A 15,693-nucleotide genomic window follows, 5' to 3' on the forward strand; every position below is an offset into this window, starting at 1 on the left:
GCTACGTCGGTCACTGCATTGACCGCGTATCCCGGACCCTGCAATAGTTTCGAAATGCTCCTCGGCGTCGCCACTACGCGCTATCGGGCGGTCGTGCGAGTGTGGCAGGATCTTTTCACCACTTTGGCAAAAAGAAAGAAAAGGCTTTGTGGTGGATACTTTAGGCAATATTTGCTGTGGCACTCTATTTATTTGCTGGCGGCGATGGCGTACGCTAGGAGATGCAAATTTGTACTTGGTGTTTAATGCGTACTACCGTTTAGTGCGTAGTTATGCCGCGTTCCCGGCAGGTACGTATTAACGAGGTTTCACTGTACTGCACTTTAAGCGGTTACGTTATAAGTGGTCTGAGCTGTACTCCGCAAAATGCTACCTCTGTGCAGAACTTCAGTGCAAATGACTCTGGAACTTAGCTGCAGTAGAGTCAAGCACATCTGGTGCTCCTATTTACGAAACACTCGTGAGTCGTAATTTACTCTGTATAAAATGAGATTCCATGTCCAGACATGTTAGATCCACTTTTGTCAAAAGGGTGAATGCATGAAACGTCAACCACAAACCGGAAAGGAATAAACAACACTAAATAAAAAAGAGATTCTAAGTCTATTAGAAAATCAGCCTTGCACAGTACCAAGACCACCATTACTGCAAAGTTGTTTTGGTAAAGCACGAAGCGCACAAGAATATACAAATTTGAAGATCCAGCACCAGCTTAACATGACGCCATGTATTTTAAAGGTGTCTGCTAGGGCTTAGCTAAACATTCCAGGCAGCAAATATAGTGTATATGGCAAATCTCAGGAACCTTTACCGAGCCAACATGGCCCAAATACACCCAAGAGAAAAAGTACTTTGAAATCCGTGGTTTTCCAATGATGCAACGGTGAAGTTATGGCGTCAAAGTGAACCACCCCAACCTTCGTTTTCTTCTACAACGATCAATTTCCTATTGCGAAATTCGTGAAAGTAATGACAGAAGAGTCTCCAAGAATACTTCTAAGTCTAGACTGACTTGCACGAATCTCTCTGACCGTCGTATTCTCAAACAAGCGGTTCTCACGAAACGATGCCCACTATTGCTCACACGCAGTGAACATTCATGCCGAATGGTGGATTTGCCATCGACATTCTCGAGTCCAAGTGGAGCACAGAGTGAAGGGACATTTTAGATTACGGGGGGGTGAGCAAAGCACCGCAAGAGTTTTGCTTGTTAAACATAACAATAACGCATTCGCGTCAGTTTGAATGTGAACAAACCAGTTGTTTAAACGAACGAGCCTTTTAACCCCCAGCCTTTATTTACGGGGCAATCAGTATCATTTTAAAAGAGCAAGGCAAGGAAAAGCACGGTAAATGTTCTGCTCACCTGGTCAAAGGCACCACCTCAGAGTTCCCATAGTCCACATAGAACACCTCCACATTGACGGCGCTTTGCCTGAAGCTTGTCCCGTCAACGAGGCTCATGTCACTCTGAACCATGCGCTGCACTCGGCAACGGTACCAGTTGTTGTCCACCAGGAATCGTGCCAAGTACATCCCACCTGCAAAAATATATGGCCATGCAAGACCAATGCACAAATTGCCACAACACAATTATTTTTTTTAATTTAAAGCAGTGACCGCCCACTGGAGAATTATCAGACAGTGCTAGCATTATTTGAAATTACATCAGTCACTTTAGCATCAAGTGTATCTTCAGCAAGAAGGATATTTAGCTTAAGGTTACCACGTCCCATTTCACTCTGGAAATGTCTTCCTGACAGCATCGTTTCCGTTGCTTATCGCAAACCATTTCATGACTCTCTACACACATTTAGCGTCTAAAAACATCACAAGTGCTTTTCTGAACAGTCTCATACAGAGTTAACACTTTCATTATATTTTTCCCTCATTTTATTTAGTTTTAGGTACAATTCGACCATGTTTCACTATTTATGCTCAAGCTTGATTGGAATTCGTGCGATTATTACCACCATTTTACACTATAAAGAGCCCCCGTGGGTGCTGACGTATTCAATCAGTGTTACACTGCCTTGAATGTTCACAGTGGTTTCACGAATTTTTACCGAACCTACAGACCAGGCTGTAGGTTCAGTTCTTACCTACAGCAAGCTTTTTTTGTCCACTTCAATTGGTTTGCATTAATGTCACAATTACTACAATACAGTTAAAAACACTACAAATAGTGTCCCTTATATTTTCCTTTGCTTCATTGTCTGTTGGTGTCACTAGGTTGTGTCTAACAAAGAAAACAAGCCATTGATCCATTCCCCATCTTAAATTTTTACTGTAATATGTATTTTAATGTTTCTAATTTGCCACCATGTCTCACACTTTGCTCCAATGAGGAGCCTGTAAGGCACGGCAAATAAATAAATACATAAACAAATGGATGAAAAACCTTCCAACAGTTCTTATGAAGAGCATGCACGCATGACCACTATAAAAAGTTCTCACCGACTTCAACCTCGTCCTCAGATCGTAGCTTGGAGTCCTGCGTCATGCAGTATGTATTGATTTCATTCTGCATTCGCTGCAGCTTTGCAGCAGAGGCACACAGCTGCACATAAAAGTTGGCAGGATCCCGAATGTGTGACACCATGACTCGCTTGTTGTTCACTAAAAAGAAAGATGGGAAAAATATTTCAACGTGTGAGGTTCCAATTCATAGGGACAGCAGCCTCATATTAACACTGTCTGTCAACCCGTTAGTGCAGTCTTCATTTGATAAGGCATTCTTTCTATGGCTACAAGGACCTTTATCAAGGCATGACGCACACATATTAGAAGGACATGCAACTTGACGTGGTGTCTCTTATTCAGTTGCGTAAATACAATTTCTACCGCTACAACTTGCAGATTAACTGGAGTTACAAGCTATCAAAGAGCATTAAACATCAAAATATGGGCCAGCACAATACAGTTACAAAGAGTAAGCGTGCCGCGTGAGGACTGAGCTCAACATGAAATGTACCAAAAGGATAAGTACTGCATTCAACACTAAGTCTTTAATTCCACAATTATGTTGCGGGAGAGTTCGTGGTGGTCACGTACATGGTTCAGCTACAGGTGCTGTCTGAGGCAGCTCATCACTGCAGGTGCTGGGTGCTGGAGACTGCTCATCCAAAGACTGCTTCTCGCTTGAGGATTCCGATTCAAGATCTGTTCATGATAGATCACAGTAAAAGTAAGGACACACAAATGTACAGAGAAACAAAGGGTGCATGTACTGGTGCGCTTGATGTGTGGTGTATACAGTAACAAAGCAGCCCATACAATGTTCCCGTCCTGAAGGGTACGACAAATGTGCAAAAAAAGAATATTGACTAACTCCTGACAATCAGAAAATCGTGTTTTGAACCACATTATCAGCGCACACAAATGAGCTACACATGTGGAGAAATAGTGCTGCCTTCATTGTGTGTGTACTACTTTGTATGGTAAAGAGTTCGTATGGCTTACATATACAATTGCCAACTGTCAAATAATGGTCAAAACAAGCTTTTGCTCACTTTCAACTTGCTCAAAACACTAGCTGTGGGTGCCCACAGGCCTGATGAGATGCATCGGCATAGAAACATCAGTAAGTATAAGAGATGTGCTTAATAGAGTTTCTTGATTACGACAGATTTGACACGAGGAAACAATGGCATTGCTCTCTGACATTTTCTTTACATCATACTCTAGTGTTAGATGTGAAAATTCTTTCTCCAAGTCAACAACATCCAGAAGCATACAGGAATAACTCCATGGAGGAAGGAAGTACCCATGTGTAAGACAGCCACAAGAGGAACGACATATACACACTCACTTGTATTGATGAAGAAATAACCTCACAGCTCAAGAAAAAATGAATTACCTGTATCATCTAGGTCATCCTCCGTGTACCCTTCAGGCAGGTCCTTCACAGACAAAAAGGATAATCTGCAAAGCAAAGAACTCTTCACCTGGACATGCCAAAATTCAAAGGGCCTTAAAAGTTCTTAAACTATACCCCAATTGCCACGAAATCAGAAGCTGCTGCTTTGGCACCATTACTGCAGTCACTATTGGGATTGGAGGCATATAATATGACCAACCATATTCGAGTTATCTGGGGAAAGCTAATTTTCAGGATCAATATAAAGAAACTTTGGTCCTATACAAATGCACGAGGCCATGACCTTCTGCCGAGACCAATTTAACCGAAAAATGGCATTAACCAGAGTCAAATTAATAGAAGACTATTGTACTACACACTCTCAAAGTCAATCCAAACCTTCACATAAAGAAGTTGCAGCTGGACAAAAATACGTTCTTACCTTCATTACATTATATACCTAAGCACGCCAATATGGACAAAAAGAAATCATGTATAGTCGCCAAAATAAAAGCGCTGTGCTCTACACGGGCCTGCAAAGAGTATCTATAAACTCTGATGGCCCATTAGCCATCAGAGCTCATCAGAGCGATCAGGGAAACACGCGAAACTATAGGCATGGGCGAATATTCGAGCGCTTCATATATTCAAACGAATATTGCAGTATTCGAATTCGCTTTGACACAAATCTAAATTATTAGAAATTTCGAATTGTTCGAAATGAACAAATAGACACTGAAGCAGCAAAATGGCAATAACCGCTTCAGATTTTTCCCCTCATGTTAACAACTTGACATTGATATTTGACATGTAACTCATCCTGTAAAGGTGGTTTCACTGCAGCATGAAGCTACTATGCCGTGAAACCACCTATACAGGGGAAATGTGCACTGTTGTGAAGCGCATGTCAAGGGTAAATGTACAAATTGCCTTCACCTCGATTAATTATTTTTTAAGAGCTTGTTATACGGGTTTACATGCACTAAGTATAGTCAATTTTTAACGTAACGTGTTTTACTACTTATAACTTGCACCCTACTGCTACTCAAATCTTGCTACTATTCAAAGTTGCTTCCACTTCACTTTGAACCAAAAAAAATGACATTCACACATGCCTAGTTCCAATTCTTAAAATATTGTGGAAGTTACTTGGGTTATGACAACAATGCTCACTTTTCTTTATAATATGTGACATATACTATTCGAACTATTTCATTCGAAACGCTTTGACCAAATCACTGTTCGCTTCCAATTCGCTTCAAACCTAAAATTTACTATTCACCCATCCTTACCAAATTATAAACTACCTTTGCAGAATCGTTAATGTACAATCAACATGCCCAGAGTGTGCCTTCTTAACATGCGCTTGCTTAGCATTTGATATCTATGCTACCAGATCTCGAACTATTAGCTAACAAATGTCCATTTCACTGTTTTCGATAGTGTCTCAAAACTCGTACAATTTCAGTTTCGTTATGGCAGTTCTTTGATTAAGAAGTGTAGCCAAACAAATGTTAGATTAGCTTCATTAAATGAAATTATTTGTTATACGCCCGTGTTCACTATATTGCAGTTAAGCCTGCACAAGCAAGAGTGAAATCTAGCCAGCCACACAGTGAGAAAGAAAGAAAGACAAAAAGAGTGCATGCACAATACGTGCAAGGAGGCAAATGTCAACATACTTTTCTGGAGGTGTGAAGCTCAAGTCACCATGAGATTTCAACAAATCCTTCAGCGACGAATCGTATGTGACCCTGGAAAAATTGAAGCACATGAATATGCAACCAGCTTATTTTTGTGCAGCAGCTGTTAATAAATTGAAACAGCTGAGGAGGGCATGACTGCATAGTTCAAACATCATCTAAAAACATAGTGCACATAAGTAAATTTCCAAAATTTAGAAATGCATATGAATTGCAGCATTTAAGGTGTCGCATCGAATCGTGACATGACTCACTTGACTTCAAGCCTTGTGGTCCTGCAGATCCTCCATAAGGAAGCAGGGAAGGCTGCTAAAGGACTTCAGCCGCTCTAGAAGGAGCGTGCTGTGTTGATGTGTGTTGGTAGCCATTGCAGATGCAACTTCTAAAAGACCAAAATAAGCGAAGAAAACATAACCTTAAATAAAGCTGCAGCAGAAGTCACAAAAAAGACATACTCTTTCCATTAAACACATTCCATCTTAAGCATAATACGGACACAATGAGCAGCATGACATTAGGAAAAAAAAACTTTCTTGTGATTATGGGAGCTTCAGAACGGCCAGCACAGTTTCAGTAACAAGCTACAGATGTAAACGACCGAGAAGCCACCTGCTACGTTTCCTTACAGAGTTCACGTAATAGTGAACGCAGTACATTAAAGGGGCCCTGCAACACTTCTTCAGCGTGGTCAGAAAACGCTGCCCATCGGTAGTCAACGCTCGGGAGAACACGCAAGCCAAAGATTAGAGCGCAGCCCGAGGCCTGGAACTTAGACTTCATTCTCAAAGTCAGCTGGAAATCGTTCCCTCTTCTTTCTGCAAATGATGCCATATACCCAAATTCATGGCCATTGGCCGATTGGCCGCACTTCTGTGGTCTTGTCTACACCCAGAACACCCCACCACAGGACAAGCTAAACCACAGAATGGTACAGGGTGCATTTGCGATTTGTTGTGCGTACCCCAGTGTTTCTTCATTCACACATTAATCGTGACGTGGTCACAGGCAACTTCTTCAACAGTTTTGTGGTGCCAACACTAATCTCGACACTTATGCCGATAAAGCTGGCGATTAAGGAAGCATTGAGAAATGACTTGCAAAAAACTTTAAATCATTTCACTATAGCAAAGTGATTGGCTTATATTTGTAGCCTGCAGATGGAGAACCAGTGGAAGCGGCGACTGTACTTGCATCTATACGTAGCAACAGCACTACTGGTTGAAATATGGACAGATGGGCAGACCAGGTTGTAGCTAAATGTATAACATACAGAGAAAACTTAGGGCATATTCTAAACGTGATCCCTTTATAGGGTAGATTTGTGAGATTTCATGCGGCTGGTGCTAAACATTTCAATGGGCAGCAGTGTTTCTGGTACTGTCATTATGCAGTGTGCTGGCTATTGTGCAGGTGTGTGTGAACAGCGACTTTTGAGAATGAATCAAATACGGATTGAATAGTGCCGGAAGCAAATCGATTCGAACAGTGAATACTACTTAGATGTTGAACAGTCATTTTCACAATCAATGCAAAGCCATGTTCCCATCCTAGTATTCATATTTTAGCATTAAATCAACAAACACAATCTTCACATGCACTCTACACATGCACTCTACACCTGAACTCTTTCAAATAATAACTGCATAACCAGTAAAGTCTGGCTCCCTGAGCAACATAGCCCGCTGCACTACGTAAACTCTCCTGTTTAATTCTATATTATGAACATGCAAATGACCTGTATCGCACTTTTGTACCAATTTTGTGTTTATTTAGGTGCAGTTGACATACTGAAATGCTTATAAGCTATCAAAGAAATATTCGTATTTACGAGTAGCAGCTATTTGATACGAAGATGAAAGTCAAATAGGACACTATTCGAATTGATATTTCAAAATTCTTGAATATTCGCACACCTTTACTAATGTGGCAAGAATGTTGCCACTCACAAATGCACATGCATATGGTGCTGGCAGCACGAGAAATCTCGAAAGTAAAAATAACCCGCGAAGGTGATCGCCCTAGAATGCCACGCCCTATTTATTTTTTTTCTTGCATCACTGTGGAAAGAAATTCTGGTGACTCCAATATTCTGAACTCCTGACTACTCGTACATTTGTGCAGTTCCCATCAAGTTTAGTCAGTCACTGTGCCTGCAAAGGCTTATGCTCCTAATAAAGGTTTCTCCAACAAATTTCAAGCTTGTGGAAATTCGTTGGAGGAAGTCAACACTACCCCGCACCTCCACCACTTTGTGTAAGGCAGAAGAAGACAAGGCCAGGCAACGCTAGCAGGCCCATCATTTCGCATGCACTGCCCAGTCTCAAGCACGAAAAAGGAAAAGGACAAGGCTGATGGTGGCTATACACCAACTAGAACAATGAAGTGCATTAGAAGTGCATACAACACATCGAAAGGCTCCTGACCATTTTTGTCTAAATCTGGGAGTGTGGCCATAATAAGTCAGTAAGAGATGCTACAGGTTGAAACAGGCAGAGCAATCTATTAAAGCTCCAATAGAGAGTCAACGCACACACAAAAGCCTGCGCCAACACTACGTAGGCACACATTTGACAATAACAAATATGTAGACACGAGTCAGCTTTCTTAAAAACTAAAGCTGCTACTCTTGCAAAATATGGTGGGGCTGCTTACCTTTCTGCAAAGCCTTGAACTCTCCCAGTTTAGTTCTCAGCTGCTTCAGCTGCAAGAGTGAACGAATAACGTCAAAACATGCTGCTTATTCTAAAAAGTTTTTCGGTATTTCGTACTAGGAACCAATCAATATGGCTAGGTTTTCTCACCTGCTCCTGCATACCCTGCATGTGTTGTTCATTGACTTTCTTGAGGTCAGTTAACAACTGGTTTGAGCTGCACAAAGGGTACAAGACAATTATAAAAAGGACCGGCTAAAGGGGAAAGAAACGGCAGAAGTCTCGCCATTGAGCTGCTTAAGATTTTAGTAGGCTTGTACAAATATTCGAGCACTTTGAATATTCAATCAATATTACAGCATTCGAATTCGCTTTGACACGAATTGAAATTATCCGAATTTTCGAAGTATTCGAAATGAACAAATAGACATATATAAACCACATGTAACCCCCTGTAAAGGTGGTTTCACTGCAGTGGAGGGAAGCTATACAGTGAATACACCTATCCAGGGGAAATCCGCATGCCACGAAGCCCCACTTCAAGGTTATATGAACATATTACCCTCACCCACTTCAAGGTTATATGAACATATTACCCTCACATCGATTCATAAATCTTTTAAGTTTAAAAGCTTGTTATACCGGCTTATACGCTCCAAGTATAGTAAATTTTGAAACGTAACATATTTTACAGGTTATCACTTGCATTCTACCAAAAGTCAACTCTTGCTACTATTCAAAGTTGCTTCCACTTCCCTTTGAACCAAAAGGAAAGACATTTGCACATGCCTTGTTTTTATTTTAAAATATATTGAGCAGGTAAGTTGGGTCCTGACAAATATGCTCATTTTTCTTTATAATATGTGATATATACTATTCAAATTCGATTCGAAATGATTCAGCCAAATCATTATTCGCTTCAAACCTAAAATTTACTATTCGCACAAGCCTAGATTTTAGACTACTTGACAATTTCCCCTAGAGGGGCAAAGTACCATATTTTTGCGAGCATAGCCCAGCCCTCCCTGCTCATAAGCCTCCGCGTCACAATTCCCACACCTTGACACGAAAACGTTTGTGCAGTATGCCACTCTACTGATGCGGTAGTAACCTTATGCAGTCATTAATGCACAGCCTGCGAACTTCCAGGCAAGAGAATTAGACTTCTGCATAGCAAAAAGAAACAATGTGAAGCAAGAAAACAGGACAGAGGTATTGCATAGTGTAAAGTACAGAAGACACCTAGCTACAGTATCCTATTTAAAGAACGCAACAATCCATAACGTCCTAAATTTTTTGTCATTGTGTAGCCTAGATGGCACTCCTACAATTGCATTACAGCCTCACGACAACTAGCTGATTTGGTGTATGCACTAGGAGCGGCCACAACAACTGGCCTTTTTTACATGGTTCGACTAATTGTGGTTTGTGTTAAAATGAAAGTCTTGGGGTTTCATGTGCCAAAACCATGATATTATAATGAGGCATACCACAGCGGGGACTCAAGATTAATCTTGACTACTATGCACACAGCCGTTTTTGAATTTCACAACCATTTAAATGCAGCTATTGTTATTGGCAACTGAACCCATTAGATTTTTTTCCCCCCTTTTTGTGAGAGAATTGAAAGTTCCAATTTTATGAGATGCTTTCCTCATCTGCACTATTGTATGAAATGTCCGGAATCTGTGCACTGTACCGCTAATTAGCAAGAGCTGGCAGCTATGTGCACTACAGAAAGTTTATTTTTTTTTAAGAAGTAGTGCTATTCGGTAAGCACTGGCGACATTTATTCGGACTCACATCCGTACAATCTGGAGGAGTGGTGGGAAAATTTGGGAGTCTCCAGAACAATGTGAATGGGTAAGCAGGCATGGCAGACATGCAGTTAGAGAATTAAATAACAGACAACTGCACAGAAGGCACTAACAAATGCATGGAGTGTTTGGTTATTGGGATGAGATAGCTCAGCCTACCGAAGCTGCAGGAGGGAGTGCAGGTGCTGGAATTCAGACTGAATGTCCTGCACCAATTTGTTGTACTGGCTGTCAGAGCTCTTGCAGATGGCCTCGAGTTTCTGTAAATGAATGAACACAGACAGTCAAGATCGGCAGGAGCATGTTGCAGTTAATTCTACGGGGGTTGGGGTCCGATGAAAGGTCGTCATCCTCGGATTTCCTGCTATTCGACGCATCGATAACATCAGCCGCAGAGGCAGCGGAGTCGTGGCAACAGCTATCTCCCAACGCGCGCGTGCTGCTTCCGGAGCCGGACATTTTTGCGATCTGCCACGATGATTGCGAAACTATAGCGAAACCGCGTGAGGCGAAACTACAGAGCGCGTTAAAAAATCACCGCCGCACGGCATTAATGCGAACTGCTTGGGAAACACGGTCTAGAAAGCAGCATTTCAAACCTTTGATAGAGGGTGAACGATGCTCTATGAATAAAGAGCAATTGATCTTGCGATGCGCCCTGCAGTTTTGTTTTCATACAATAGAAACGATTCGTTGACAAACCATCGGCGTTCCGCAGAAAAGCTGGCAGCGCCGTGTGGGCTGGCAACACTTCGCGGGGAACTGACTAAACCACATGACCAGTCACATGCGCCCACAAGAGTCTTCGCGTTTTTTTGCACTCACGCCTGTTCGCCATTTCTGCATTTCACTTCGTTTGCGAGCAGTGGTGCGCGCTATTTGCGACGCTGTCAAACGGATGCCAAGATGCCACCGCTACGCCGGCAACAGTACAGCGCTGCTTTCAAGAGGCAAGCGATCCTCTACGCAGAGTCGGAAAGCAACGTTGAAGCAGGGCACAAGTTTGATGTGTCGGAAAAGTGCATGAGGGAATGGAGAAAACAAAAGACCAAGATCTTCGCGTACGCTGCTACATGCCGTTCCTTTCACGGACCGAAGTCTGGACGATATCCTGCCGTTGAGGAGGCGGTTCGAGATTGGGTTCACGACGAGAGAAGCAAGAGCCTGAGTGTTAGCTACGATGATATTGAAGCAAAAGCACGTACTGTCGCGAAGGATATGTGCATCCCGCAAACAGAGTTCAAGTTATCGAAGAAATGGGTCAACGATGCCTGGTATGGACTGCCAACCGACATGGTCTGTGCGGTGTTTTCCACGTGCGGCATCTCAGTACCACCGGCACCCGTTCCGACGGCGAGCAGCAGCAGTGGCTCACACGATGGCAATGACCGTGACTGCGTCCTTCTCTCAAGCGACGACGAGTCGTAAGCAATGTTTCACGGGCAAATGTTTCTTTGCATCACTCCCTCTTCTGAAAAACTTATTGGTGAGCTATGGCCGCAGCATGAGGCTGTGTTCGGAGTCAACTTTTTTTCCCCTAGAAGGGGTTGCAAGTTGGGGGGTCGACTTATAATCGGCAATATACGGTATATACCAAGTTGCGGCATTATGCCGACCTCCGTATTTGTTCCATTGTTTGAGCTTCATTTACAACGGATTCTGGTACAACGGACATTCAGATATAATTGACTAAAATGTCAGGCCAGAAAGGTGGTCAGGACTCCTTTAGAGCGGACTTTGCTACCACGGACATACCAAATTCAATAACTTCCGACTTCAAACATCGCTTAGCATACTTTCGGTAGGAGGACAGCTCACTGCAGATATCGACGTACCGATTTAAGAACGAAGGCCGCCGATCTCCGGTCTGTCAATGATCAGCTATACCCAGCTGTAGCGCCAAAGAAATCAGCGCGCAGCGTGCTTGGTGTTGCGTTTTGCTGGCGCTGACGCGCGATATTGCTAGCCACAGCCACCGCTTCTCCGAGCGGTCGCTGAGCAGCGAGCTTGGCCGGGGAGTCCGCTGCCGATGCGCATAATGCCCATCCGCGGTTCTAAGGAGCCAGCGGGCGATGAGATTCGTCGCTTGCGACGAAGGACATTGCAGCTTCTTCGCTTTCGCATGTCCACTAGCGTGATGTTCTTGCCCGCAAAATTCGGATTTGTCTCGTACATCAGCCACCGTAAGCTTGCTTGCAATGTGCGTGGCCGCGGTGCCCGATGTTTCAAAGTACGTCATGCTTGATTGCAAGTACAAAGAGTTGTCCCGCGGTGGTCTTTGTCATAAGCTCCGAAATGCTGATAAGAAGAACCTTTAACAGCTGGTCCAACGAGTCAACGCTATTACAGTCGCACGTCTGCGATGAGTGCGGTGCGCTATCGTAATCTGATGACTGAGCTTCCGCTTGCAGCTGCCAAAGTAAAGCGTTCTAAATTATCGTCGACCCTTGAAAACAAAGAACGAGTGCGAACGCATCACTAAGTAGAGCAATTTTCGACATGCACCTTTCCATACCCTATACAAAAATGAGATGCCTAATGTATTTTATTTCAGTGATATTGTTTTAACCATGCTTCACTAATGCCCACTTCCAAGCCTACCGTATCTTAATACCCGGTATGTGAAAACAGAATATGAAGGATCTGTATCTCTTAAAATAAAATAAATCCTGCTGTTTGCATGTCGCAGAAGTAATTTATGCACCTCTAAATACTGCTCGCAACAGAATGAAATTGCAAGAAATCTCTACGAGGCAAACAACAATTCATACCTTGACAGTTCTTTTCATGCCATTGTAAGGCTTCATAGCCTCATCCAGTGCTGGTTTCAACTCTAAGAGTGATTGCTTGTTCTGGAAAAACAAAAATGCATGTTACAACTCTGATTAAACTATCTACTATATGCAAGCAAGTCCGAACAATTGCAAAAATGCTGCTTTGTTTTGCTGTGCCCCAATCGAAAAGGCAATTGGTTAATCCCATCAATGAATTGTTGACAACGGTGTAAAGCCTATACTGCTAGTTCGACAAAATGTATTTTCACAAATGCTATGCAAGATATTGTTGTGATATACAGTCGATCTCGGTTATATCGAACTCGGATATATCGAATTATTGGCTATACCGAACAGTTGAGAAATCCCCTTGAATTTCCCATGCAAAAGTATGGGGTTGGTGTGCACGTATATCGAACTCCCGCACAGCGAAACATCCGCTATATCGAACGCTGCCCCGCGCCGAAGCCCAGAAAGTGCATTTTTCCTAACAACTATTGATCATTTTTCGGCCGCGTTCTCATAAGTTCCAATCCCTCGTCGCGCACAGGTGACAAAATTGCGTTGCTCGATCTAGTTCGTTGAGCAGCGCTTGTCAGTTCACCGGTATATTTGACGCGCGGTACGCAGGTTTTAACGCATGGGCTAGTGTTTTTCAAAGAGGCTGATTGCCGAGGGCACCAAAATGAGAATTCGAAGTGACTTCGCAGTCTTGTTGTAATGTTTGCATTCCCTTCCTTGTCTCTTCGCGCACGATGGCATGCGGGCCCGCAAAGCATGGCCTTCGAGATCCGCAACCTCGTGACGTATTTTGTGTTTTCGGTTTTAAAACGCTGATCTCAGAGGCCACGCTTTTTTTTTCGCATTTTTCGCCAAAGTAGCGGCTGCCTTCCGCAAAGCCACAAGTGCCATCAGTATCACCAACATGTCAACGGTGGAGAAATGTTCCTTCGTGCAGCGTTATAGCAGCGTGTACTTCGCGCTTTGTTCTTGATAAATCGTTATTCGAGAGTCGAACTAAACACTGTCCCGCTCGTAGCGATAAAAATGATGACCGGTGCTTGAAACGACGTCAAGTAAAGCACCGTCGTGCACTGTTTCCTTATGGGCCTTGGTGCCAGGTGATGACTTCGGGCGCGTCATGACCGCCGACTACGGCGTACAGTGCGTCAGTGAATTTTGCGACTTAGCGTTTCCGGGCGCCGTATCGGACGGGAGCACAGCGAGTGACTTCATCGGTGCAGTTAACGACGTAGCTGTTTCTGACTGCATCGATGCCGAGATCATAGCTGACGTTGCCGGTGCTGCGGAAATGGACCCGTGCGGTTTGAAGATGCCAGCCGCCGCTGCCACCGCTAAACCCTTTACGGCGCTACAGAGCTCGCATCAGCGTTCAGCGTCGATCACCGCTGTTGTGGCGGAAGGTGCTGAATTTACTCATTTGGAAAGCTTATATAATATTGACGATGACTTGATGAATTCACGGCGTGCAAGAAGCAAGACAAGTTGTCGGACTTCATTCATGCGAAATAAAGTGCGCTAACTTGCAAAAGAAGTTCTCGCCTTGTTCTTTAGCATATGTGAGCAATCGTCATGTTCGCGCTTTTTACGATTTCAGAAAACTGTGTCGAGGCCTGCAGTGCTTTAATTAAAGCCTTAAATAAGCATATTTCGTATTTCGAATTATCGATATATCGAACTATTTTGCGATCCCCTTCGAGTTCGATATATCCGGGATTGACTGTAGTTCAACCTCGATATAACAAAATTCTTGATTTTACAAGGTATTTGCAAAATCAACGCAACTTCATGTCCATAGAACACCATGTATTTTGAACCGCAATAAACCGAAGTGTGTTTATCAGTGATTTCAACATAAGGTTTCACTGCTGCCACAGAGGAAATCCGGGTCAATAAATTGAAACTTCGGCTGGGGCCAGTACCCATATGGTTCAGACGCATGCGGTCTTTGCGAATGCATTTTTTAACATTATGCACAGCATGACGGAAAGCTGCCACCAAAGTGGAGCAGCACGCTTTCCGGCAGTGGTTTTGTGGGAGAGGGTAAAACTCAACATACTCTTCACCTTTGCAGCGACAAAGAGGAGAGCATGCGGCTGATTCATGGCATGTGGCAACCCTGGCATGAACACTACTCTACTATTTCTACGTGGCATAGTTTCGTATTCCATGTCACACGTGCCGTGCATCAATGCCTGATGTGGTACTTTTGTCAATGCCACATGTTAATTAACAAACATCATTAGCTGTAGAGGCGCTAGCACTAAACTCAATGAGCTCTTACCTTCTAAGCGATCAATGATCATTTAGGGAATTTATGGCATTGATGCAGCTACATAGTATCTTGCGAGCAATCTCCATCGGCGAGAAAATTGACATCACTATGATCTTGAACTCTGAAAGAAGCTCTTCTGGATTTCATGAAGAATATGGGATAAATTCCCAAAGAAGCAACTGAATAGGAGCCTTTATCACAAATGAGACATTTTTTTTTAATTTAATTTTTTTTTGGTAAAGTCACTGCTGAAACAAATTTTAAGGAGCCAACAATTTTTTTTCAAGCTGCTTGAACTTAACAGCTGCACCACTACAAGCTCTATAAAATTATGTGGACGTCCAGTGGCAAAGCCAACTCAATACAGTGAAACCTCGGTGATACGGTCACAGCTCATATGAATTTCGGGGTGATACGAATTTTTCGTTGGTCCCGGCCAAGGCCCATTGGCCTGCAATGTAATGGAGTACGGTTGTTGCGAATCGATTTTCACCTAGCGACGTTTGATACGAACGTACGCTACCGCTCAGGTACGATGAGGTGCTGTCCGTGCTGTCGCAGAAGACGCTTGAAACACGTGCGAGCGCGGCAAC

General features: G+C 43.2%; 1 protein-coding gene across 1 annotated transcript in view; it reads right to left on the minus strand.

The window, feature by feature from the left end:
- The window catches only part of LOC119397473 (uncharacterized), a 69,109-nt gene that overhangs the window by 44,066 nt on the left and 9,350 nt on the right, over positions 1–15,693 (minus strand). Inside the window, exons 9-18 of the mRNA XM_049416578.1 lie at positions 12,802–12,882; positions 10,190–10,290; positions 8,364–8,430; positions 8,215–8,263; positions 5,824–5,944; positions 5,542–5,613; positions 3,860–3,924; positions 3,055–3,162; positions 2,458–2,619; positions 1,367–1,541 (exon numbers count right to left, since the gene is read on the minus strand). Coding sequence (XP_049272535.1) covers positions 1,367–1,541; positions 2,458–2,619; positions 3,055–3,162; positions 3,860–3,924; positions 5,542–5,613; positions 5,824–5,944; positions 8,215–8,263; positions 8,364–8,430; positions 10,190–10,290; positions 12,802–12,882 — 1,001 coding nt within the window. The remainder of the gene's footprint in view (positions 1–1,366; positions 1,542–2,457; positions 2,620–3,054; positions 3,163–3,859; positions 3,925–5,541; positions 5,614–5,823; positions 5,945–8,214; positions 8,264–8,363; positions 8,431–10,189; positions 10,291–12,801; positions 12,883–15,693) is intronic.

The sequence above is a fragment of the Rhipicephalus sanguineus genome, chromosome 6 (assembly GCF_013339695.2).
Source record: "Rhipicephalus sanguineus isolate Rsan-2018 chromosome 6, BIME_Rsan_1.4, whole genome shotgun sequence".
NCBI lineage: Eukaryota > Metazoa > Arthropoda > Arachnida > Ixodida > Ixodidae > Rhipicephalus > Rhipicephalus sanguineus.